The 23,756-nt window shown below is 36.7% G+C and overlaps 4 protein-coding genes across 7 annotated transcripts; 1 reads left to right on the top strand and 3 right to left on the bottom strand.

Moving 5' to 3' along the window:
• Positions 1–58: 58 nt before the first annotated feature.
• On the bottom strand, positions 59–6,515 carry LOC9302753 (L-type lectin-domain containing receptor kinase IX.2). Of its 3 annotated transcripts, none has more exons than XM_021016060.1 (2): positions 6,457–6,515; positions 59–2,150 (listed from the first exon to the last, which is right to left on the bottom strand). In XM_021016060.1, exons 1-2 carry the CDS (start codon positions 6,498–6,500, stop codon positions 254–256), a joined length of 1,941 nt encoding a protein of 646 aa, XP_020871719.1. In that variant the 5' UTR covers positions 6,501–6,515; the 3' UTR covers positions 59–253. The 3 variants fall into 3 exon arrangements, with proteins under 3 accessions (XP_020871719.1, XP_020871720.1, XP_020871721.1); XM_021016061.1 differs by having other exon boundaries at positions 59–2,139; positions 6,457–6,513; XM_021016062.1 differs by lacking the exon at positions 6,457–6,515 and adding an exon at positions 2,478–2,525 and having other exon boundaries at positions 59–2,139.
• Positions 6,516–8,763: 2,248 nt separating this feature from the next.
• Positions 8,764–9,452, bottom strand: LOC9301041. Its single transcript, XM_021016063.1, has one exon. The coding sequence runs from the start codon at positions 9,290–9,292 to the stop codon at positions 8,960–8,962; it is 333 nt and encodes a 110-aa protein (XP_020871722.1). The 5' UTR covers positions 9,293–9,452; the 3' UTR covers positions 8,764–8,959.
• Positions 9,453–10,192: 740 nt separating this feature from the next.
• Positions 10,193–14,180, top strand: LOC9302755 (organellar oligopeptidase A, chloroplastic/mitochondrial). Its single transcript, XM_002864920.2, has 17 exons — positions 10,193–10,681; positions 10,764–10,931; positions 11,024–11,147; positions 11,234–11,310; positions 11,399–11,542; positions 11,633–11,863; positions 11,939–12,029; positions 12,124–12,245; positions 12,329–12,436; positions 12,531–12,776; positions 12,872–13,017; positions 13,125–13,242; positions 13,322–13,481; positions 13,571–13,602; positions 13,697–13,762; positions 13,842–13,913; positions 14,001–14,180. Exons 1-17 carry the CDS (start codon positions 10,259–10,261, stop codon positions 14,085–14,087), a joined length of 2,415 nt encoding a protein of 804 aa, XP_002864966.2. The 5' UTR covers positions 10,193–10,258; the 3' UTR covers positions 14,088–14,180.
• On the bottom strand, positions 14,148–16,694 carry LOC9301042 (transcription factor GTE7). 2 transcript variants are annotated; one of them, XM_021025162.1, is made up of 3 exons: positions 15,053–16,694; positions 14,760–14,961; positions 14,148–14,670 (listed from the first exon to the last, which is right to left on the bottom strand). In XM_021025162.1, exons 1-3 carry the CDS (start codon positions 16,493–16,495, stop codon positions 14,588–14,590), a joined length of 1,728 nt encoding a protein of 575 aa, XP_020880821.1. In that variant the 5' UTR covers positions 16,496–16,694; the 3' UTR covers positions 14,148–14,587. The 2 variants fall into 2 exon arrangements, with proteins under 2 accessions (XP_020880821.1, XP_002866683.1); XM_002866637.2 differs by having other exon boundaries at positions 14,148–14,676.
• Positions 16,695–23,756: the final 7,062 nt, after the last annotated feature.

Below are 23,756 nucleotides of genomic sequence, written 5' to 3' on the forward strand. Positions count from 1 at the left end.
ACCTTCCACTTTAATTGAAAAATGTTCTTTGTGGAATATGACTTGATCTATATATATAAAAAAAAAACTTAAAAGAAGGAAAACACTGGAATGTTTAAAATATTCTCATCTCCAATACATACAAAGGAGTTATAATAACAATATACAAATAAGATTAAGTACGATTATACCAAGAATAATCATATGCTTCAAGAGATGAAAAACAAAAACAGAGCAAAAAGAGATAACAGAAAGAGGGTTAAATCCCTAATCTTTAACGACCATACTCGATGCCTGAGAACGTTACCGAAACACCATTTGAGTTAACCGAGGGAGAAGAAGAAGAAGTCGTAGTCGAGTTGTAATACATAGCAACAGGCCTCTTCAATGGAAGATCAGGCAATGGTGACTCAAATTTCAAGACTTGGATCGCTTGTTTTATCGAAGGTCTCGAGCTTTTATCCGGATGAGCACACCATAACCCTAAAACCAGAAGACACTCAGCTTCTTTCTTATCGAACTCATTACCCAATTTCTCATCAACACATGAAGTCATCAGTTCTTGTTTTCCATAAAGTTCCCAAACTTTCTCCACAAGACTCTTCTCATCACTCTCTGAATCACTGTTATCTTCTTGCGTCCGTTCCAACGATTTTCTCCCTGTGACAATCTCTAGTAAAACAATTCCAAAGCTATATATATCAGACTCTTTACTCGCACTTCCTTTCATTACATATTCAGGTGCCATGTACCCAAAAGTTCCAGCCAATCCTGTTGTATGGGAACCATGTTCATGGTTCATAAGCCGAGCCAACCCGAAATCACCTAACTTTACATTGAAGTCACTGTCAAGCATTATATTGCTTGCTTTGATGTCTCTGTGCAGTACACATTGATCCCATTCTTCATGAAGATAAAGCAGAGCAGAGGCTAAACCAAGAGCTATCTTGTACCTTATCTCCCAAGAAAGTAAATGAGGTCTTTTGCCAAAGAGGTGAGAGTTCAAGCTACCATTTGGCACTAACTCATATATCAGCAAGAACTCGTTTTTTTCATTACACCAACCAATGAGTTGCACTAGGTTTCGATGTCTCAGTTTGCTGATGATCTTAACTTCATTTAAAAACTCTTTCTTTCCCTGCCTTGAATCACCGGATAATTTCTTCACCGCAACCATTGTATTGATTTCTTTCAAGTTTCCTTCATAAACCGCTCCGAACCCTCCTTCACCTAGCTTTCTATGGCTTGAGAATCTGTTGGTTGCTGACACAAGATCCTTATAAGAGAACTTTCTTGGTCCTGCTTCCCTTTCAAGGTCTTCGTTTAATGATGTCATGTTTGCTATATCTCTGTCTTTCTTCTTTCTTTGCTTCCGCGACCAAACCACCACGATTGTGAAAACCAAAAATGTCAGAAAAACAAATCCGGAAACCGAAATGCCAACTACCAATCCTATCTTGCTATCGACTTTCTCGCTATCCAAACTTGAACTGAGCTCCCATGATAAAAGTCTATGTTCCTCTGTGTTTGTTCCAGCAGCAGCTATAAACCCGAACATAACTTCTGATGGCAGAACCTTTGTGAGGTCGATGATGTAAGAAAGGCTTGAACTTTCCTTAGGATCAGAGGTTGTTAGCTCATAAGCCCAAGTCACACTTAAATTCTTAGTCACAGAATCATAAGAGATCTTTGCATGACCAATATCTTGGTTGTGTGAGCTTGCATTCCAAGAAGTGTAGTTGGAAGAAACAAGAGAGTTGTTATTGATCCCGACATGAGATCCAACATCCTTAGGATCCCATCCTGGATTGTTGAATGTGTCAAATTCGACATGAACAAGCGGAAACGAAGACGAGTAATTATTCTTTCGAGTGAACAAATTCAAGAAACCACCAACTGAGTATGCAGGTAGTTGAGCTCCCATAGGAGCAAGAAAGAAACAGATTCCATGACCATCTGCTGAAAGGTTACGAGCATCGATTTTGAAGGAGAAACTGGTGTTAAAATTTGAAGCCTTACCAGTCCTATGACTCCATATAGGCACCTTCTTGGAATAAGTAATCCAACCAACCTGAGATGTTTGTTCAGCGTTGTTGAAGTTCACCGTTCCATCTTCATCAGGCGTTGCATCCCCATGGTATACTATGTTCTCGGGATCACCTGCCCGAAAACTAGTAAAATTGAAGTAAAGTGAATCAACAACAAAAGGAAGGAGGAGGACAAAGGAAAGGAAGAAGAATGGATTAGACATAGAGGAGGAAGAACAAAGATTTTGACAGAAAACAAAATAAAGCAAAGATTGCCCTCTCCTAGATCATCAAGACACAATAAAATATAACACAATTCAAAAACTAAACAAAGGTCAAGAAAAGAGGGCTTATTTTAAGAGTCCATTCAACAGATCAATATCACTGAACTTTGTTTGAATTTTCTTCAAAATTTATAAGTCAAAATCATCGCTTAAAAATTCTTAAAACTTGGAAGAGTTGTAACATTACACGTATGTGGACCTCCCTGTTTTAGGATCCCTATAGCAACTTTATGAGAGCATAACGTTCACCAACCAGTGTAATTAAGCAGCTTTCCATGATTGAAACTTTTTAAAGCTAAGAAGGTCTAGACAAACGAAATCAACAAAACTGTAGTGTAAGATATGTGGGGAAAAATATAGGGTACACATGAAATAAACCAAATAAGATGCGAAAACAAGTTGAATATCTGGAATTTTTAATGACAAACGCGGGATCCACAATCTGGTTAGTTTCGTATCGTATTGCAGATTTATTATTCAATTTTCTAATATTTAAAATTTCAAAATATTTTAAAGGTAAAAGAAGTTAAACATTAAAAAACAAAAAAAAATAACTTTAAAAAATCCAAAGAGAAAATATTAAAAACTTGAATAATAAATTTACACTAGATCATAACCCGTGCTATAGCACGGATGTGAAATTTCTTTTATAAAATTAAAATATAAATTTTGTATTAAAACGCAAATAATAGAATAAAGTCAAATTTATAAAATTTATGTCATAGCATGATTAATTTTATTTATAAATAGTATTAAATGTTGTATTATATTTACTTAGTTGGGAAAAATGTTTTCATAATATAAGAGGAGATAATATTGTAGTGTATATAAAAATGTTGAGAGTCTAAATAAAATTGTATGGTTTGTTTGTATGTTTAAATAATTTACTTAGAAAATTTAATAATTAACTTATGCAACATTTGTTTTTCTATTGTATTATTAGTTTGTGAGAGTTTATTTTTTGGGCCAATTTGGGTTCAATTTTAACAATAGCCCCAATCTTTAATTAAGTTGCTTTGGTTTGATTTTTAATAATAGCATAAATAATTTAATGGAAACAGAAAATAATGTCTAAAAAAAAACAATCTGTCGACGATGTCTAAAAAAACCATAATCAAGAATCTGCTTCTGCTTCAATTTCGATTGCTGACAATGGAGAAGAAATCATAATTATTGTAATAAACATCACCCGACGATTTCTCTGTCAATTCTTCTTACTTCAGCTGAAAGAATGATAAATCATGCAATTTCATTAGTCTCAAACAATTTCGGAATTGAAGAAAGCATTCAATTAGTTCATCGATTGTGTTCCGGAGCAGTGGAATTGGAAATTCGACTTAAAGGTACACCAAATTCTCAAATTTAATCGTATATCTTATACAAATCGATGAATTTAGTTCTTCAATTGATTAGTGATTGAATCGTTATGTTGTAAAAAATTCAACAAATTATACAGACAATTTTGAAATCGTCGAATGAAATAATGAATGGCTCTGCCAAATCTTTGTTTGATCTAATCTTATTACTGTATATTTGCATTGTTTCAGATATAGATTATAAACTATATGATTTGCAATCTTAAACTTTTATCAGATTCCGAAACTAATATCAAATTAGGATCAAGCTTTATAAAGTACATCTCTAATCTGAATATAAAATTATCTGCAGATTTTTGGTACATACATGTATATGGAGTAAGAGTAAATCAATCTAATGAAGACAATCTAACCAAGAATTATCAGACGGCATGCAATTACCTCTGTTGAAACATGAATATAAAGGTTAGTATCTGATACATAACTCATTAAGCTTTTCAAAACATAACTCATTAAGCTTTTCAAAAGATGTTGATTTGATGCATTTGATTAATAGTATTTAACTTTTTTATCCTTAATGAGTTGAATTAATTAATTTACTTTATAAAATTTTATTACTAATGGCATTCTTAAGTAATTATTTACAAAAGAAAAAGTTAGTTAAGGGTATCTTATAAAGTGTACTCCCCAAATAATAGTATAGGATTAAAATCTTTAAAAAATTTTATTGTAGTATGTAAAATTATGAATTTTTAAAAAAAATGATATGAAATTAAATATAAATATTCAAATAGTTATAAGGATCATAACTCATTTCAGCATATAATATATTATATTCAACCCGTCGCCTATTATAAATATTTGTTTCAAAAAATCAAATTAGAGTATTTATACTTCATAAAATTTTGATCTATTAAGTATTGATGATATTAAAAAAAAAAGAATATATTACTCAAATATGAATTTTTGACCCGTTAAATTTGTTCTTTCATACATTGAATAATTTATATTCGTTTTTAAAAATTCAAATCTTGGTATATGTGGAAAAAAATTTACTTTTTTTTATTATATAGATGATATACTGATTTATTAATTTATAGAAATAGAATCATATAAAGATGAGATGTGGAGTATAATGATTAATAACAAATTAATATGGTAAATCAGATATCAAATCTTATATGTTCATTTTGATTGGTCATTCTTTTTAAAGAAATTAATAATAGATTTTCGTTTTTATAATTAAATTAAATTAATTAAATTGTATAAAATAATATTTAACTTTTTTATCCTTAATGAGTTGAATTAATTTACTCTATAAAATTTTATTACTAATGACATTCTTAAGTAATTTTTTACAAAAGAAAAGGTTAGTTAAAGGTATCTTATAAAGTGTACTCCCCAAATAATAGTATAGGATAACGATGCAAAAACTAGTTGAATATAGGGGCTTTTGCAAAAATGCCACTTTTTCAATGTCACTTTTCAAAAATACCCTTTTTTTAAAACCTTATAAAAAATGCTCTTAAAAATATAAGATTTACCCAAATATGTATGTAATATTATTAAAACATACACAAACTACATTTCTATGTATCTAAAATCTTATAAATACTTTATAAATACCTTATAAATGCATTTTAAATACCTTTAAAAACCTTTAAAATATCTTGTAAAACCTTTGAAAAACTTTAAAAATCCTTTAAAATAACTTGTAAAACCTTTAAAAACACCTTATAAAACCTTATAAATACTTGGATCGAGTCTTCAAGTAGTAGTTACAATCCATAAGTACCTTATAAACCTAATAAAACTTTATAAAAATTTCAGATTTGAAAAAGGGGCATTTTTTAAAATGGACATCTAAAAGGGGCATTTTTGAAAAGGGGCACACCAAAAGGGGTATTTTTAACAATTTCCCTTGAATATATGGAATCTCAAACGACAAATGTGGGATCCACAATCCTGTTAGTTTTCGTATCGAATTGCAAATCATTATTATTTTTTTTAAAATGAGTTTAAACGTTAAATCTATATTACGTGAAAACATTGCCGAACTTCGAACACCAAAGCTTACGGACTAACTAAGGACAGGATGCGTAGACGCGGTTAGTTTTTGACGTTTTTAAAATTTAACACTTAAACTAATTTTTTAAAAAATTTAATGAAATTTCATGGTTTTATTCTTAATGTTTCAGTGTTAAATTATTTTTTAAAATTTTAGTGAAAATTATAAATATTTTTTAAAAATGAGTTTAAGTGGTAAATCTATATTACGTGAAAACATTGCCGAACTTAAAACACCAAAGCTTACGGACCAACTAAGGACAGGATGCCTAGGCGCGGTTAGTTTTTGACGTTTTTAAAATATAACACTTAAAATAATTTTTTAAAAAAATTAATAAAATTTCATGGTTTTATTCTTAAAGTTTAAGTGTTATATTTTCTTTTTGAATCTAGTGAAAATCATTTATATTTTTTTAAATGAGTTTAAGTGTTAAATCTATATTACGTGAAAACATTGCCGAACTTCGAACACCAAAGCTTACGGACCAACTAAGGACATGATGCCTAGGCGCGATTAGTTTTCGATGTTTTTAAAATTTAACACTTAAGACTAATTTTTAAAAAAGTAATAGTGAAATTAACATGGTTTTAGTTTAAAAGATTAATTTCCTAAAGTTTAAGTGTTAAATTTGTTTTAAATTTTTTTGAAAATCATTATTATTTTTTTAAAATAAATTTTTATATTTAGTTAAAATTTTTAATGAAGGTTTTAAACTAATTAGTTTTAGTTTTACTTAAACTAATTTTTAAAGAAAAAAAAAATAAGAATGAAAAAAGTAATACCTTGTTGGATTTGGTAGCAAAGAAGGCCCATACAAAAAGCCCATTAGAACTTGGAAAATCTGAGAAGCTTCTTTGTCTTTGATGATTGTTTTCTTCCTCCACCATCGCCGTCAATGGAAACGAGAATCCTTTGATCTCCTCTCAGTCGTCTCTCTCTCGCCATCTCCGCCGCCGGTCTCAGGATTCATCTTGGTCGAAGAAGAATCAACATCAACTTCCATGACGCTCCTCTTTTGTTTGGTCTGGTTGGTGAAGATTTGGCGAAGAGCAACGGCAAACCAACAAATCAAGCGTCGAACAAGTTGGAGCCAGAGATGAAAAACTCATGAAATTCGATGAAATCGAAGAGAATAGAGGTGTAAATTGAAGAAGAGAATCGAAAATCAGAGAAATTGCATCTTTTTTACTCTATAAGTCTCTCTCGCTCTGTATGTTTCTGGTTTCTCTGGTTTGTTTGATGAAACTAAAACAACGATTACACATAGAGAGAAGATAAGGCTCGAGACTCTCTATTTATAGACTCATCTTACTTATGTGTTTGGGATCAAAGTTTCCTTTTTTCACTCTTTTCTGTTGTTTCCTTTTTTTTTTTTTAACACAACGTAACGGTCAAGAAAGCAAAGTATCTAATCGTATCTTCTAATATACAACGGTCGTATATACTTTTTTCATGTTGTGTTTCCTTTTTTTAAAAAAAATCTTCTAAATTGTTTCCTATTTCACTTGGGTTCGAGAAAGTTTAGAGCAAAAATAGATACGTCATAGCCAAGATTCTAGAGCGAAGAAGAAAAAGATACTTGTGTTCAGGATTTCAATACTGAGATGGAATCAACTAAGGCAGAGGCTCATGATTTGCTAAAGAAGCAATTGGAAGAGGTAGCTACGGATTGTAACCAAATGAAAGAGAGCGCTTGTGGTTGCAGAAACAGAGCTTGAGGCTACAACGGAAGGAGAAACTCGAGGAAAGAAGAACAATAGGTTCTGCTTGAAGCTCTTGTTGCTGCTGAGAATTTGAGCAAAAACGCTAACCAAAAGAATCATAAGCAATATATCATTTTATTATATACCCATCAATCAATACTCACAACTCTACAATTCTTCTGCAAACACACAAAGAGATACAAAATTGAAAACAGAGTGGCTCTGTTTGTGTGTTAACAAAACATTTTGTTAAGGATAATCTTTCATGATGAATTGAAAAGCGTAGTTTATTAAACCTCCGTTGCAACCTTGATTGTAGGATTTGTCGCAGTCGGTCTAGTTCTTGTTCTGATAGAGATATGAATTCTCCTGTTACGATCTTGCTTATACCTTCTACTACTAACTTCCTGTGTTGATCAATACACAAACACAAATATAACATTAACGCACACAGCAACATGTATTAAGGGTTTGGATATTGATTCTACGAAGATTGAGATGGAATCAACCCAAGTAGACTCTCGCACATGCTCATGAGGCTGCAACAAACAAGCTTCTTCCTCTGAGAAAGCAGTGTGTGATTTTTTGGCATTAGCTTTGAAAGAGGTGGCTACGGATTTTTGTAGTCAAACGAAAGAGCAGCTTGTGATTGCAGAAACAGAGCTCGAGGCTACACGGTTAGAGTCTCGGCAATGGAAGAAGCGAGGAAAGAAGCTGAATTGCTCAAGAATTAGGATTGAAGCAAGGGAATCTCTTTCTGCTTTGAGTCTGTGTTCAGTGAGTTGTATAAAGAGTGGAGAAGAATTCACTTGTTGATGAGAAGTGAGAACAATAGATTGCTTGAAGCTCTTGTCTGTCCCTGATGAGAATCTGAGCAATAAGGCTAAAGAAGAGACTCATTATAAGGTTAGAGATATACTTAAACATGAGATTGATTATTGAAGCTAATGTTGCCAAAGAAGCTGCTGGGATTCGAGACCGAAGACGAATATTCTTTCGAGTGAACAAATTCAAGAAACCACCAACTGAGTATGCAGGGAGTTGAGCTCCCATAGGAACAAGAAAGAAACAGATTCCATGACCATCTGCTGAAAGGTTACGAGCATCGATTTTGAAAGAGAAACTGGTGTTGAAATTTGAAGCCTTACCAGTTCTATGACTCCATATATGCTGGAATAAGTAATCTTAAAACTTGGAAGAGTTGTAACATTACACGTATGTAGACCTCCCTGTTTTAGGATCCCATCCCATATAGCAACGTTACGAGAGCATAACGTAGACCAACCAACACTAACCATAAGTATAAGCAGCATTGTTAGATTCAATCACACCAATTTGAACCAGAGATGTTTAAGTGAAACATGATTGAAATTTTTTCAAGCTAAGGAGGTCTAAACAAATGCTAAAACAAAACGAAATAGAGTAAGACATGTAGAAAAGAAAATATAGGGTACACATGTAATAAACCAAAACTATTGGGGTATATACTTAAATAAACAAAAGTACACGATAGGGAACATTTGCAAAACACAGAATTTGCGGGTGCATACGAAAATAAAATTGAAAAAAAACAGAGCAAGTATCAGTGACCCGGACTCTGTTTTGGAAGATCACTGAAAACCTTAGGATCATCATCGCGCAAATAGAAACCATCGTCGAAGTTCTGCGAATAACTCACAGCATCGTAGTGAAACGTAACTAACGTTTTCGATTTATTATTCTCCAATCCGCAACTTCTAACCAATAATAATCTTCTCATCAAATCCCTTAACTTCGGACTTGGTCTTGTCTTCTTGCCGTGGTTACTGATTCGAGCGTACTCTGTTTCTGTATGGATGAAACAAGATAACGGCGAACTCAAGCATCGACCAGTGGAGTATGATTGCCTACGGTTGTCGGCAAGATCTCTCTCCATTTCTTGCAAAAAAAAGAGGGTTTATTTTATTGATTGAATGGGAAATTTGGGGTTCATAATCGACGAAAGAGTTAGAGCTAACAATAAATGAATTACCAAGAAAAGTTGGAAAATAATGTTAGATTTTGGATGGTTATGTTTTAGCGGTCCAATCATAATTTCTCTTTTTTTCCTTTTTCTTTGGTAACTCATAATTTCTCGTTTATGGGAAGCATTCATTTATTGAAATTTGGAAGTTTTCACTAGTCAACATATTTTGTTGTAGTGAGTAGTGACATTTGAAATGGTGATACAATGTCAATGTGAAGTTATTAATTTTAATTCCGGTTGGTAAATACATTGGCAATCCTTACAATAACGTGATTATATTGTTTGGTTTCATCAAATGATTTAAAGTTCATTGTTTTTTGTTTTTAAAATGAACGTAAAGTTATACAACATTTTTGGTTTAGTGAACAAGGGTGATGACTTGCCAGATCCGTTGTCGTCGTATTTGGGGAACAACACACACTACACACACACTATAACTATCTTAAACGTGTCTTGTTTGTTCTTGAGATGCTATCGTCGAACAAGACTCGTGAACTTGTGAGGCCATTACTTTTCTTTTTTTTTGTTGATGGGGGATATGTGAGGCCATTACTTTTTGTTGTTACTTCATATCAGTTTTCAGAAAAGGCAAAAGGAAAAAAAAAGAGGGTAAAATTCGCTAGAAGGAGGGGTCGAACCTCCGACCTTGTGGTTAACAGCCACACGCACAAGTATATATTCCAAAAACATGTTTCAATTTCATTTTGACTTGCCAACATTACCCTTTGTCGCGTCAATTTCATTTTGACTTGCCAACATTACCCTTTGTCGCGTCAATTAAAAACATATCGACGACGACTTTGGAACCTCACATAATCGCATGTAAGTAAGTCACACGAAAAAAAAATCTCAAAGAAAATAAAATAAAAAATAAAAATGAAGAGAATAAGAATAATCGCGACGCTTGTAATAGCAAACATGTTAATGGCGACTCCAACGTCTCGAGCGTCTCTCAATCTTCTTCGTCGTTCACCAAAACCCAAATATTTCTCATCTTCTTCTTGTCAATTTCGTCCCTCAACTTTTCGTAAATCATATCCTTGCCCCATCTGGTCTTCTTCTTTCTCTTTCTGTCTCCCTCCTCCTAGATCCACTACCTCCACCTCTCTCTCCTCCTCCTTCCGTCCCTTCTCCTCTCCTCCGTCTATGTCTTCCGCCGCCGCTGCCGCCGTAGACTCTGTTATCTCCGAGGAGACTCTTTCCTCGAATCCTCTCTTGCAGGACTTCGATTTCCCTCCGTTTGATTCCGTTGATGCCAGTCATGTTCGTCCTGGGATTCGTGCTCTATTGCAGCATCTCGTATGTTCACACCTCCTTCTTCGTTTCTCATCAGAGATTCATGTATTTTTTGATTCGATTCTTATTGGTTTTTGAATTTCAGGAAGCTGAATTGGAGGAGCTAGAGAAATCTGTGGAGCCATCGTGGCCAAATCTGGTTGAACCATTAGAGAAAATCGTTGATCGGTTAACTGTTGTTTGGGGAATGATCAATCACCTTAAAGCTGTTAAGGACACACCTGAGCTTCGTGCTGCCATTGAAGACGTTCAGGTTAAATATTAATCATTAGATGTGTTCTCATGCTTATTTGTGTTGGTGTCTCGGTATAGCATTGTTTTGCTAACTACACTGTTGTTCTGCAGCCAGAGAAGGTGAAGTTCCAGCTCAGATTGGGACAAAGCAAGCCTATTTACAATGCCTTTAAAGCTATTCGTGAATCTCCTGATTGGTCATCTCTCAGTGAAGCTCGTCAACGCTTAGTAGAAGGCAAGTACTTCCTATTAAAAGAACAAATCTTTCATTCTCTTTGCAGATTTTAGTGAGCTCTAACTGTGGTTTCAGTATGTTTTCAGCTCAAATAAAGGAGGCGGTTCTCATAGGTATTGCTCTTGATGATGAAAAGAGAGAAGAGTTTAACAAAATTGAACAGGTTTGTTGTAAGTTATGAACAATTAAATCAGTTTACTTGGTAAAAATTTGGTTCTATGTTTGTCACACTGTTTTGTTCTTGATTCTAGGAACTCGAAAAACTTTCCCATAAGTTTTCTGAGAATGTTTTGGATGCTACAAAGAAATTTGAAAAGTTGATTACAGACAAGAAAGAGATCGAGGGATTGCCTCCATCTGCTCTCGGGCTATTCGCACAAGCAGCTGTCTCCAAGGTATCAATATTAACTGAAAGATTTACAAAGTTACATGTTTTTTTTTTTTTGGGGTTTGCCAATTTTTTGCTTCTTGATATGTGACACTAGGGCCATGAAAATGCAACTGCTGAGAATGGACCATGGATCATTACACTAGATGCTCCTAGTTATCTTCCTGTCATGCAACATGCTAAGAACCGTGCTCTGCGTGAGGAAGTTTACCGTGCTTACCTATCTCGTGCCTCTTCTGGCGATTTGGATAATACAGCAATTATCGACCAGATCTTGAAGCTTCGCTTGGAAAAAGCTAAGCTTCTTGGTTACAACAATTACGCTGAGGTGGAGTCTTCAACCTAAGTAAAAAATGTTCTTTTTTCTTTCTTTTTGGCTTAACTTGACTTTCTACTGTTCTAGGTAAGCATGGCTATGAAAATGGCTACTGTTGAGAAAGCAGCAGAGCTTTTAGAGAAGCTTTGTAGTGCATCTTGGGATGCGGCTGTTCAAGGTAACATAAAAAGAAGATATATTCAAGAAATAACATGAGGCATTGACCTATCCAAGACAGAACTTTGACTTTCTTGATTCGTTGTATAAATTAGACATGGAAGACCTCAAGAGTTTCGCAAAGGACCAGGGTGCAGCAGAATCTGACAGTTTGACTCACTGGGACACCACTTTCTGGAGTGAGAGGCTTCGTGAATCCAAATATGATATTAATGAGGTTCTTTGTCCTTCTGTGTACTGGTGATGCAATTATATTGTTTTGAAAGTCTTGATCCTTAGCTCTCGTTTTGGTCTTTCTAGGAAGAACTACGTCCATACTTCTCACTGCCAAAGGTTATGGATGGACTTTTCAGTCTTGCTAAGACACTATTTGGAATTGATATTGAACCAGCAGATGGTTTAGCTCCGGTAAATCTGGAATCTTAACCGTTGCCTTTACATATGTCGATCATGTGATATATCATTTAAAGTTGTTTAGTGACATGAATTATTGATTTTGAAGGTCTGGAACAACGATGTTCGGTTCTACCGCGTCAAAGATTCTTCTGGGAACCCAATCGCTTACTTTTACTTTGATCCATACTCTCGCCCTTCAGAGAAAAGAGGTGGCGCTTGGATGGATGAGGTTGTTTCCCGTAGCCGAGTCATGGCTCAGAAAGGCTCTTCTGTTAGGCTTCCTGTTGCACACATGGTCTGCAACCAAACTCCACCAGTAGGTGACAAGCCAAGCCTTATGACATTCCGTGAGGTAAAAGAAATGACATCCTTAACACTAGCATATAAGCGTAACATGAAATCTCGAAAATCCTTTCTTGCTGACTATAACATCACTCTGATTTACAGGTAGAGACAGTATTTCATGAATTTGGACATGCTCTTCAGCACATGCTTACGAAGCAGGATGAAGGGCTAGTGGCTGGTATCCGAAATATCGAGTGGGACGCAGTTGAATTACCATCACAGTTTATGGAGAATTGGTGCTACCACAGGTACTTTGGAGTTCATAAACAGGCAGAATCAATTTCACCCTCTTTGTGATTTACAAAGTAAAATAATGTTAAATGAGCGTTGTAGAAATCTGAATTGCTGCTTTCAGGGACACTTTAATGAGCATTGCTAAGCATTACGAAACAGGAGAAACACTCCCAGAGGAAGTATACAAGAAACTCCTGGCCGCAAGAACATTCCGTGCAGGGTCCTTTAGTCTTCGTCAGGTGAGTATAAGACAACTAGCTGCTAATGTTTTGTATTTAGAGGTGGAATTAATGATGATTTCATGTTTTGAATTTTCAGTTGAAATTTGCTAGTGTGGATCTTGAGCTGCACACAAAATATGTACCAGGAGGACCAGAGTCCATCTATGACGTAGATCAAAGGGTATCAGTGAAAACCCAAGTTATCCCTCCACTTCCTGAGGATAGATTCCTCTGTAGCTTCAGTCACATCTTTGCCGGTAATAATCCTCTTAACCTTGAGAGAGTATGCATCGTTGGTGCTTTTTGATCAAACCATTCACCTACTAACTTGTTCATGAATTTCCAGGGGGATATGCAGCTGGATATTACAGTTACAAGGTAAATTTGAGAATCTCTTTATAGCAAAACTCTAAACCGGCTCTGTAAATTCTCACCCAAATATCTAAAAGAACTGGAAGTGAAAAACTTGCAGTGGGCAGAAGTTTTGTCTGCAGATGCATTTTCAGCATTTGAAGACGCTGGACTAGATGACATCAAGGTATCATTTTATCCTAAAACATCTGTTATACACACAAAAAGTTGAGACACACGATTATGAAACACTTTGTTGCAAACAGGCTGTGAAAGAAACAGGACAGAGATTCAGAGACACCATACTTGCACTTGGAGGAGGAAGAGCGCCTCTTAAGGTATTACTTACGAAATAGTGTTGTTTTCATTCAATAGCTTCAATATTTGTTGCATTTCATTCTCAATTTATTCCAAATGATGATCAGGTGTTTGTTGAGTTTAGAGGACGAGAACCTTCACCAGAGCCTCTTCTCAGACACAATGGACTCTTGGCTGCCTCTGCTTCTGCTTAACTCTTATATTTCGCAACATTTGGCAACTTTATAAACATTTATATAACATGAAAACTCAAATTTTCTTAACAAATAAGATCTTTTTTTTTTTAATATGGCAACCATTTACATCTCTCAACTACTACATTGCATTGATTTCTGTCTTCTCTTCTATCACCATTTTTCCTACCACAACCAGACTTTTTAACACTAACCACAAAGGAAAAAAAATAGTCAATAGAACCGAAAAAGACTCTTTTCTTTTTCTTCTTCTTCTTCTTCTTCTTACATTGCGCACTCACTCTCACCCTCTGTTCAGCATCTCACAAATACACTAAACAGTCCTAAATCTAAAAGGTATTAAATAACGAACTATTCTTCTCTCTCTATCTACCCAGTACATTTTCCTCTCTAACTACAACTGCTTCCTAAGTTTTTCATCTAAAGAAAGAACAAATCATTTTCCTTCAGTTCCTAGTGCTTCAGGACAGAATCAACGGCTAAATCACCAAATGATTCTATCATTGAGCTTCTTTTGCTTCCACAAATGGCGATTGAACACTATCTGCATCAGAATCACTACCTGATGAACTCCCACCTGACCCTGAATCTGCCAGACCATTACAATGTTAGAGATGACACAAGAAAAGGAGAAAACTTGTAGCAAGGAGAAAAGGGAATGAGCAAATATACCACTAGACGAGGAACTACCACCACTAGAACTGGAACTGCCTGAAGAACTAGACCCACTACCTGCAACTGCAGTACCATCTCTTTCGATCTCTACAGATGGGTAATCTTCGATTGGTATGTCTTCTCCAATGTCTACATCCTCTTCCCCTGCATCTCCTCTCCTTGTTCTCTTCTCCGCACTACCCATTTCTGCTACCGAAGTCTAAGAGAGACAGGAAGAAAACAATTTTAAGTAATGAAACCACAGTGATCAAATGGTGGTTTTGATAGGGCGGCAGTGCAAATATGCTTACCATGTTCCTAGGTGGAGTTGACACGTTCCTGATAAACCCTTGCCGCTTGATTTTGCTAGCCATCTTCTTGTAATTCGTCACAAAACGATCAAGCTCCCATAGAGTCTCGTTGTCGACAGCTTCTATATCTAGCTCAATTTCGTCACCATCTTGAGCTAAATGACCGTTTCTCTTCCTGAGAATCTGAACCAACTGTCCAAGCTTCTCAGGAGGTAAGTCTTGTAGATTCATACCAAGCTTTGACTTCTCCTCCATTGTCATCAACCTCTTATTTGGATCCTTAGCCTTAGGCTTCGGCAACTTCCCCTTCCTTCCTTTTGTCACGTCACTCACATCAGGAGGTGCTTCTACTTCAATAACCAGCTGCGGAAGTTGAGGCTCAACCACCGGAGGAGGAGGAGGAGGTGGTGGAGAAGGAGATTGAACACGCGACGGCTCGACTAATTGAGGAGGCAATGCAGGTAGTGGCGGCTTCACTGAATCAAGCTTCTTCGCGATAGATATTTGTTCGGTTCCTTTCCTAGGATTTGCCACCATTGGCGAATTCTGATTCCAATGTCTTTGCTTGACCTCAGGTTCAAGACGAGATGAAGAACCAGTGAGTTTAAGCTGCTGAGCCTCAAACTTCTTAAAAGCAGGATTGAACATTCCATCGAAATGATCCAAAAGCTTATCAGCCATAAAATACACATCTTGACCCTTTGGATTATACGTCATTGCATTGTTGAATGTCAATCTGACATCAGTAGCAAAATCAATCGGCGAAACGTAAAACCCTTTATCAAGATTCAACTTAACCGTACCCAGATCCATAGGTTTCTTCACAACCTGATGATAATCATGAAGCCCTAAACCAACCACATCAACAGGAGTGTTGAACACCCACGCCCATTTATGCTTCATCAGCTTCACCAAGATTTGACCACAAGTATTCAACATACCAGCCAATAATTTCTCCGACTCCGGATCCGAAGTAGCAAATTGATTGCCTCGCTTGAGACCTGACACATTTTTCTTCTGCTTCTTCTTCTTCGGTCCAAGGTCATTCTTTTCACCGGCGAAACTATTCAACGGAGCTGATCGAACGGCGGGTACCTCCGGGATAGTATAAGCTTGCTGAGTCTCGAACGTCCCTGACTCGATCCGTTCTCTCAGGATCCGAATCTGCTCGAGCTCAGAGGTGAAACGCTTCTTCAGCTCCCTGAGCTGATTTGAGGTGTACCCAGCGATGTTAAAAGTAGCGTAGCTCCCAAATTCCGACGAATCATCAAACTGTTTGCTCGAATTGCTCCTGTCGAAATTAGGGTTAGGGTTAGGGTTGACGAGAGGAAGGTTATTGGTGTTTTCGGTGACGGATTGGTTTGTAAATTTCCTCATAAAAACGGCGCCGCATTGTTCCTGGTACGACGGTTCGTTTAAGGTACCCAAAACAGCCGGAGCCATACGAATCGCAAGGTCATTTCTGGGGTTTTCACTCTTCTCGAGCTTCTGAGAAAAAAAAAACTTTTTTACCTCCAAAAAAGGGCGGGAAAATTACATCACCGGCGAAAATTCCGGCGAACAGGAATAAAAAATAATTTTAAGAGCTTAAAAAAAAACGATGTAAAGAGGGGTTTTTGGAGATGGTCGATGGTGAGGAAGAAGATGGGAGGCATCATCTCTTCTTAAAGGCCATTGGAATCTGACCGACATAACGCTTTGTTTAAATCTAACCGTTGAATTTAGATCTTACGGTTCAGATCTGTTCGGTGAAGCTGACCGATCTAGCTGCCCGAAAAATCTGCCACGGATGGCTCAGATCTTCGTATATAGCCACGTGGCGTTGTTTTAGCCGTTTGTTCGTGAGGCGTCGTGTGTGTGTGTTATTTTTGTATTTTTTAATAATTCCTATGAACTTTACAAAAATTGATGTGGATTTTTTAAATGATTTCCATTTTTGTGAGAGAGGCAAACTAGTCATTTCTATGTCTGAATGGGTCCCATACTGACTTTTCATTATTCTTTGTTTTCTTTCGGTTTTTTTTTTTCGGATTCGACTCTCTGATTGGTCGCTTTTCCTTTTGCCAGGTCAGCGGTTGCCACGTGGAGACAGGTAGGATCTCGTTTTCATGAATGCTCCTCGTAACTTTTGAACCTTTAAACTGGATTATTTCGAGCTAATTAAAGATTACATCATAATTAACTTGATATGAATGTTTTGCAATAAGTTGACAATTAAATATTCCGACCAGAAAAAAAAAAAAAAAAATCTTTCTTATTATCGCCGTGCGGTGCCGGTCACCGACTAGACGGCGGACGAATTTAGGGCAACACCAGTTAGTCGAATGACGAAAACACCCTTCTTGTTTATGAACCCAATCAAACCCCAAATGGGCTTTTCACTTTCAGATCTCTGGGCTATAACTGATAAAATACTGTATTATTTCTTATTACTTTTTTTTTTTTCCCAAGAAACGAGTTTTGTTATTTTGGAAAAGAGAAATGGAGAGCGGTTATTACGAAAAAAAGCATGGTATTGTGTGGAGCAGAACTTACCCAGATTATTGACTGTTGATGACCTCATCATTAACTAATCAGAAACTTTTAATTGAAAAAACTCTTTTTGATCACAATCCCACACCAAAAAAAAAAAAGTGAATGAATTTAACAAAACTAATTAAACTGAATAATTTCTCAGAAACAAAGAAGAACACTAATAAAAGAAACAACAAAAGAGAAGATAGAGAGGAGAGGAAAAGAAAGAGAGAGAGAGAGACTACTCAAGGCAAAAGAGTGATCCAAAACACAATTATTGAATCAATGAGTGCAATTTTGCATTTATATATTCTTCAAACCAAATTGGGTCTAATCTGGACCGTTGAATTTTAAAAATATTTTCTCAAAGCCCATATGATTATTAGTCGTGGGCCAAATTCTTCTAACCAACCTATATTGATTAAAAAAGTTTTAGAACAATTTTTTTTTTTCTTGTAGTGATCCATTTCTTGTTCGATATTTATTTCCATTTCATACAAATTTATTTTTGAATAAATTTATCACTTAAACACAGTGTTCTAAAAAGCGGTCTAGGCGGTCGCCTAGGCCCCGACTAGGCGCTAGGCTCTTATGCGACGCCTAGATAACCGCTTTGACCGCCTAAAATTACACAGATCTTATTTAATGTATTATTTCAATTTTAATTAGAGTTTTATTTATATATATAGTTATAAATATTCATATATTATTTAATATAAATATAAATAAATGTTTTATCTAATTTTTGTTTATAATTTCATAATTTTTTGTTTTATATAGATATTTTATATAACTTTTATATATAATATCATATTTATAATATTTTATATTATAAACGTCTAAACCGCCTAAAAAATCGCCTAGGCCCGATTAGGCGTTCTAGGAGCTAGGCATTGGATCACCGCCCGCTTAGCGCCTAGCGCTTTCTTGAACACTGCTTAAACATAATATTGATTACAATTATAATAAATAAATAAAAGTTTGTTGTGAACTGTGTCTTTCATTAATAGAATAAGGGATATATATACAAGGATAATAGCAGGATACAGAGAATAAGGTAAAACCCTAATGGGCCATGGGTCGGTTATGGAGTCCATCTATATGGTTTATAACACTCCCCCTTGGAAGACATAACCGTGCCCGATACTAAACCGGGATCTCTATAATGCGCTAGGGAATGTTGCCTCATTAAAACCTTACCAGGAAAACCCAGTGGGACAAAACCATGGTGAAGGAAAAAGAGTACAACACGCATTACTCCCCCTGATTTGAGCATCACTGTAGATCCTTAAGTCCGCGCATCCCGATCTGATGAATGAGCTTCCGGAACGTTGAAGTCAGCAATGATTTGGTGAATAGGTCGGCTGAATTCTCACTTGACCGGATCTGTTGAACTTTGACCTGACCGTCTTTCTGTAATTCATGAGTGAAGAAGAACTTGGGCAGAATATGCTTCGTTCGATCCCTCTTAGTGTAGCCATCCTTGAGTTGAGCAATACAGGATGCGTTGTCTTCAAATATGATGGTCTTTGATGTAGTAGTAGATGCGCCTTAAGGAAGGCTGCCTACGTACCCTTGGAAGGGATCAAGCCACACATAGTTCCTATTCATTGACCATACCATAATCTGATCTTATGAATATCCTGCATTAGCAAATCAAACTAAACCAAAGCAAACTGGACCTTCTTTGGTTAGATCAGTATAGAATAAACCCAAGTAAACAACGCAGGAAGAATAAACTTTAAAATTTAATCAAAACCTTCCTTTAAACCTTTCCAGTGCCTTTGGGTTGATCATGAACTAAATTTAGACAGAATACTCACGGCAAAACAAATGTTTGGTCTAGTGTGTCTAGCCAAATTCATTAGAACTTCTATGGCACTGAGGTATGGCATTTCCAGACTGAATGGATCACTATCCAATCTGAGGCTTCTCACCACCATTGGGCCTGGTCAATGGGCGGGCCTGGTCCTTATTAAATCTCCTTGAGTACTCTTTCAGTGTATGCCATTTGATGCACAAGGATTCCATTATTCACGTACTCAGGTTGTAATCCCAAACAGAACTTAATTATTGCCTAGGTCTTTCATTTGAGATTCTTTCTTTAGATATACTCAACTGTTTGGGCGATTATCCAGAGGTTTAAATCATTCATATACACTGCTATGATTACAAATCCTTTGTTTGCAAACTTCTTGATAAAAATACATGGACTGATCGGATCGTTTTTATAGCCTTCTCTGATGAGATATTCGCTTAACCGGTTATACCACATACGTCCGCTTTGTTTCAGTCCATATAAGGATTTGTCCAGCCTTATGCAGTGCTGTTCTCGAGAATCTTTCTTATCTTTGAGCTCAATACCCTCTGATAATCTCATATATTATCCAGTGGACTTATATAAATATGCAGGCATTACATCCATTAGCCGCAAATCTTTCTCTTTTATATAGCCAGACTTAGCAAAAATTTAAATGTCTTTGCATCCACCACAGGGGAGTATATCTCCTCTATTTCTGGTCTTTGTGTGAATCCTTGTGCGACAAGCCGTGTCTGATATATCACGCTTTCACTATGTTTATTTCACACAATCACAAAGACTCATTTGTCCCACTGGCTTTACATTGAATGGTGTCCTTTGTATTGGACCAAACACATTCTTCTTCTTAATGATTCTTAGCTCCACGTTTTATGGTCTTGTACCATTTTAATCAATCAGGTCTTTGAGTGCACTCTAGTATAGACGTGGGCTCCTGATCCTCATTCATTTCAGTTGCTACCTTGTGCGCAAATATATTATCATTTATGTCGACATCTTTTCGGTTCCATTGTATTCTAGACATGATATAGTTTATAGAGATCTCTTTACACCTTCAGGACCTTGAGGTTTGGCGTCCCAAACCTCATTGATTGGTACCTTAGGGTTATGTCTATTAGCCGGCCATGTCTATGGTTTCTTGAACCTTCTCGGTTTCCCTTGCACCTTTCTTTGATTTTTGAGGGTTCTTGTCTTTGGAACCTTTTGGGTCTACCACGTTTCTTACGTGTTGTAGCCTCTGTAGCAACTTGAATGTGTTCCTTGTGAACATCAATACGTACTAGTGCATTACAAGCTGGTATGTATGATTTTGTTACTCTCTTTGGGTCATTATAGGAATCTTGGCAACTGTTTTAGCTAGCTTTTGCAGATATATAGTCTTTTGGATCTCTGATGGAGTCCGAGGATCTTGCCATGTGAAGGATGTTTGATTCCATGTAAGTTCTTTGACCAGCTTGTTAGTCTCTCCACCCAGTGTTGGGAAAACGGATTCATTGTGATGACAATCCTTGTATGTGGCCTTTGGCTCGAGATACTTAATGATGGTGGGAGAATCATTTTTAACGTATATTCCCATCCCCTTTTGAGGTCCCATCATTTGCTCTCTGTGGTGGTGCTATGGGTAAATAGGTGACACACCCAAATGTCTTTAGATGGGAAACGTCTGGCTCATGACCCGTTAGCAATTGGGATGGGGAATATCTATGTTCACTAAATGGCCAAATGCGTATTAATTGAACAGCGTGTAAAACTGCATGTCCCCAAGCTGAGACCGGAAGCTGCGACCTCATGAGTAATGGTCGAGCAATTAGTTGATTTCGTTTAATGAGGGATTCAGCTAATACGTTCTGTGTATGGACATGTGCCACAGGATGTTCCACACTTACCCCCATGGCCATACAATAGTCATTAAATGCTCTCTGTGGTGGTGCTATGGGTAAATAGGTGACACACCCAAATGTCTTTAGATGGGAAACGTCTGGCTCATGACCCGTTAGCAATTGGGATGGGGAATATCTATGTTCACTAAATGGCCAAATGCGTATTAATTGAACAGCGTGTAAAACTGCATGTCCCCAAGCTGAGACCGGAAGCTGCGACCTCATGAGTAATGGTCGAGCAATTAGTTGATTTCGTTTAATGAGGGATTCAGCTAATACGTTCTGTGTATGGACATGTGCCACAGGATGTTCCACACTTACCCCCATGGCCATACAATAGTCATTAAATGCTTGGGAAGTGAATTCACCAGCATTATCTAAACGTATGGTCTTAAGAGGAAAATCTGGAAAATGGGCTCGCAATCTGATCATTTGGACCAATAACCTAACAAACGCTTGGTTCCTAGAAGACAATAGGCAAACATGCGACCAGCGGGTCGATGCATCGATTAAAACCATGAAGTACCGAAATGTTCCACAAGGTGGATGGATCGGACCACATATGTCTCCTTGAAGTCGTTCTAGAAAATGTAAGGTCTCTTTAGACACTTTGACTGGTGAAGGTCGAGTGATAAGCTTCCCTTGTGAACAGGCTATGCACGTGTGGTGCTTAGGGAAAACTCGGTTTTCTTTAAGGGTGTGCCCTTTAGAACTTTGAATTAATTTACGCATCATATTCGAACCGGGCTGGCCAAGCCGGTCATGCCATTAGTGAATTTCTCAGTAAACCCTTATTTGTTTACTTTATTAGCCTTTATCATATTGACCTTGGCATAGTAAAGATCTATGACGCGGGTATAGTCTCTAAGACCTTCTCATGGTCTTGGGTGCTCTTAGTACTATATGGGAATCCTTTGTTCCCTTCACCCTTAGTTTCAATGTGAAAACCATTCAAACACATTTCTTAGAAACTCAACAAGCCCCCTTGAGCTAGGTGAATATGAAGCATCTGAGGATGCGTGCCCTTGGGAATATGGGCCTGCCATGGGCCTGCCCTTAGCCTTCACTAAATTTAGCTATACCCGCAATTTGGCTAATGAACCATGTCTTTAGATATTTCGTTTATTGAATTCTCATAATCATCTATCTCATGGTCGAAATCTTCTTCACCATCGTGATGAACTAAATGAGCTTCTTGATTCTTTTCAAACTCTCTTGATAGAGATCAACGAGATGCTTAGGTGTCCTGCACGTCTTAGTCCAATGGTTTCCCCATTACTCATCAGTGGCAAACAAGTTTATTTGAGTGTTGTGGTTTGGGTATACCGTGGCCTACCTCGATTACGACCAAAGTCGGGTCGGTGGCCTTAACCATATGAATGGTTTCCTTGATCATATAAATTATATTTTCCACTTCTACCACGTTCATTCTATTTACCATGACTGTGGCCATGATACTTATCTCTTTGGACGTGGTTAGACTCTTTAGTCTCTTTAGGCTCTTTAGGCTGTTTAGGCTCTTCAGCCCAACGGGCTTCTGATAATGGGGTAGGACCAGGAGGTCTCATTTCACTATTTATAACTCATTGTTTTGCTCAGCAAGTAGCATATCAGAATCAATGTTCTCATCACAGTCTCTCCAAAGCCTCACTCCTTAGCACTCTCTATAGAGGAGTCCTCCCCAAAAACAAGAGTTTAGACTTGCATATGTGGTAAAAACCTTTTTCACGATATTGTTGCTGAGGCAATATATTGTTTGTGTGAAAGGTCGAGAATGCTTTCTCTAGCAAGTCATTCTCAGTAACTTCCTCACCACGGAATCTCAGTATTGACACTATTTTAAATAGTGCTGAGTTATACTCATTCATGGATTTGAATTCCTGGAATCTGAGATTCTCCCGATCGAATCGGGCTTTTGGGTAATAGCACCGTTCTTTGGTGGTTATATTGATTTTTTTTTTTTTTTCAACTCTGTCCTGAGGTCCAGAGGATTCTTAATAGTGAGGTACTGATTTTGAGACTCTCATTGAGGTGATGGCGTATGTCAGTAATCGCCTTATATCTTTCTCTTCTGGTGACATTGTTTCCTTCTACAATAGATTCACCAAGCCCTTTTTCCTTTAGGACAATCTCAGTGTCCAAAGCCCATTTTAAATAATTGTCACCAGAGGCATTGAGTGCCGCATATTCATAATAGTTGATTTCTGATATCTATAATATATAGAGTTAAATGAGAACTCATGTAATCGGTTAGACCAAGTCATGCGTTATTTAAGACCGAGCCATGCTTGTCTTCAACAAGTGTTTTCTAAACAATCATGTTATATATATATGGATGAAATCAACTCTAGAAAATTGATCTAGTATGCAACAACCAAACAATCGGATCATACTATATTAGGATATTAGGATTTCGCGGTTAAGTTTTAGGGTTTTAGCATCCGCGATTTATAGTACTAGGGTTTTTGCTAGGGTTTCGGTTTTATGTATG

The sequence above is a fragment of the Arabidopsis lyrata genome, assembly GCF_000004255.2.
Source record: "Arabidopsis lyrata subsp. lyrata unplaced genomic scaffold ARALYscaffold_8, whole genome shotgun sequence".
In the NCBI taxonomy this organism is placed as follows: Eukaryota; Viridiplantae; Streptophyta; class Magnoliopsida; order Brassicales; family Brassicaceae; genus Arabidopsis; species Arabidopsis lyrata.

Excerpts from the sequence above, each read along its gene's own strand:
- LOC9302753 (XM_021016060.1), bottom strand. The coding sequence starts at position 6,500 with ATGGGCTTTTTGTATGGGCCTTCTTTGCTACCAAATCCAACAAG. Across the intron at positions 2,151-6,456 it reads TTGCTACCAAATCCAACAAG|TTTTCGGGCAGGTGATCCCG; the intron begins GTATTACTTTTT and ends CAATTTTACTAG.
- LOC9301041 (XM_021016063.1), bottom strand. The coding sequence starts at position 9,292 with ATGGAGAGAGATCTTGCCGACAACCGTAGGCAATCATACTCCACTGGT.
- LOC9302755 (XM_002864920.2), top strand. The coding sequence starts at position 10,259 with ATGAAGAGAATAAGAATAATCGCGACGCTTGTAATAGCAAACATGTTA. Across the intron at positions 10,682-10,763 it reads GTGCTCTATTGCAGCATCTC|GAAGCTGAATTGGAGGAGCT; the intron begins GTATGTTCACAC and ends TTTGAATTTCAG. Across the intron at positions 12,777-12,871 it reads GCCTTATGACATTCCGTGAG|GTAGAGACAGTATTTCATGA; the intron begins GTAAAAGAAATG and ends TCTGATTTACAG.
- LOC9301042 (XM_002866637.2), bottom strand. The coding sequence starts at position 16,495 with ATGGCTCCGGCTGTTTTGGGTACCTTAAACGAACCGTCGTACCAGGAA. Across the intron at positions 14,962-15,052 it reads CAACTCCACCTAGGAACATG|ACTTCGGTAGCAGAAATGGG; the intron begins GTAAGCATATTT and ends TGTCTCTCTTAG. Across the intron at positions 14,677-14,759 it reads TGGTAGTTCCTCGTCTAGTG|ATTCAGGGTCAGGTGGGAGT; the intron begins GTATATTTGCTC and ends ATGGTCTGGCAG.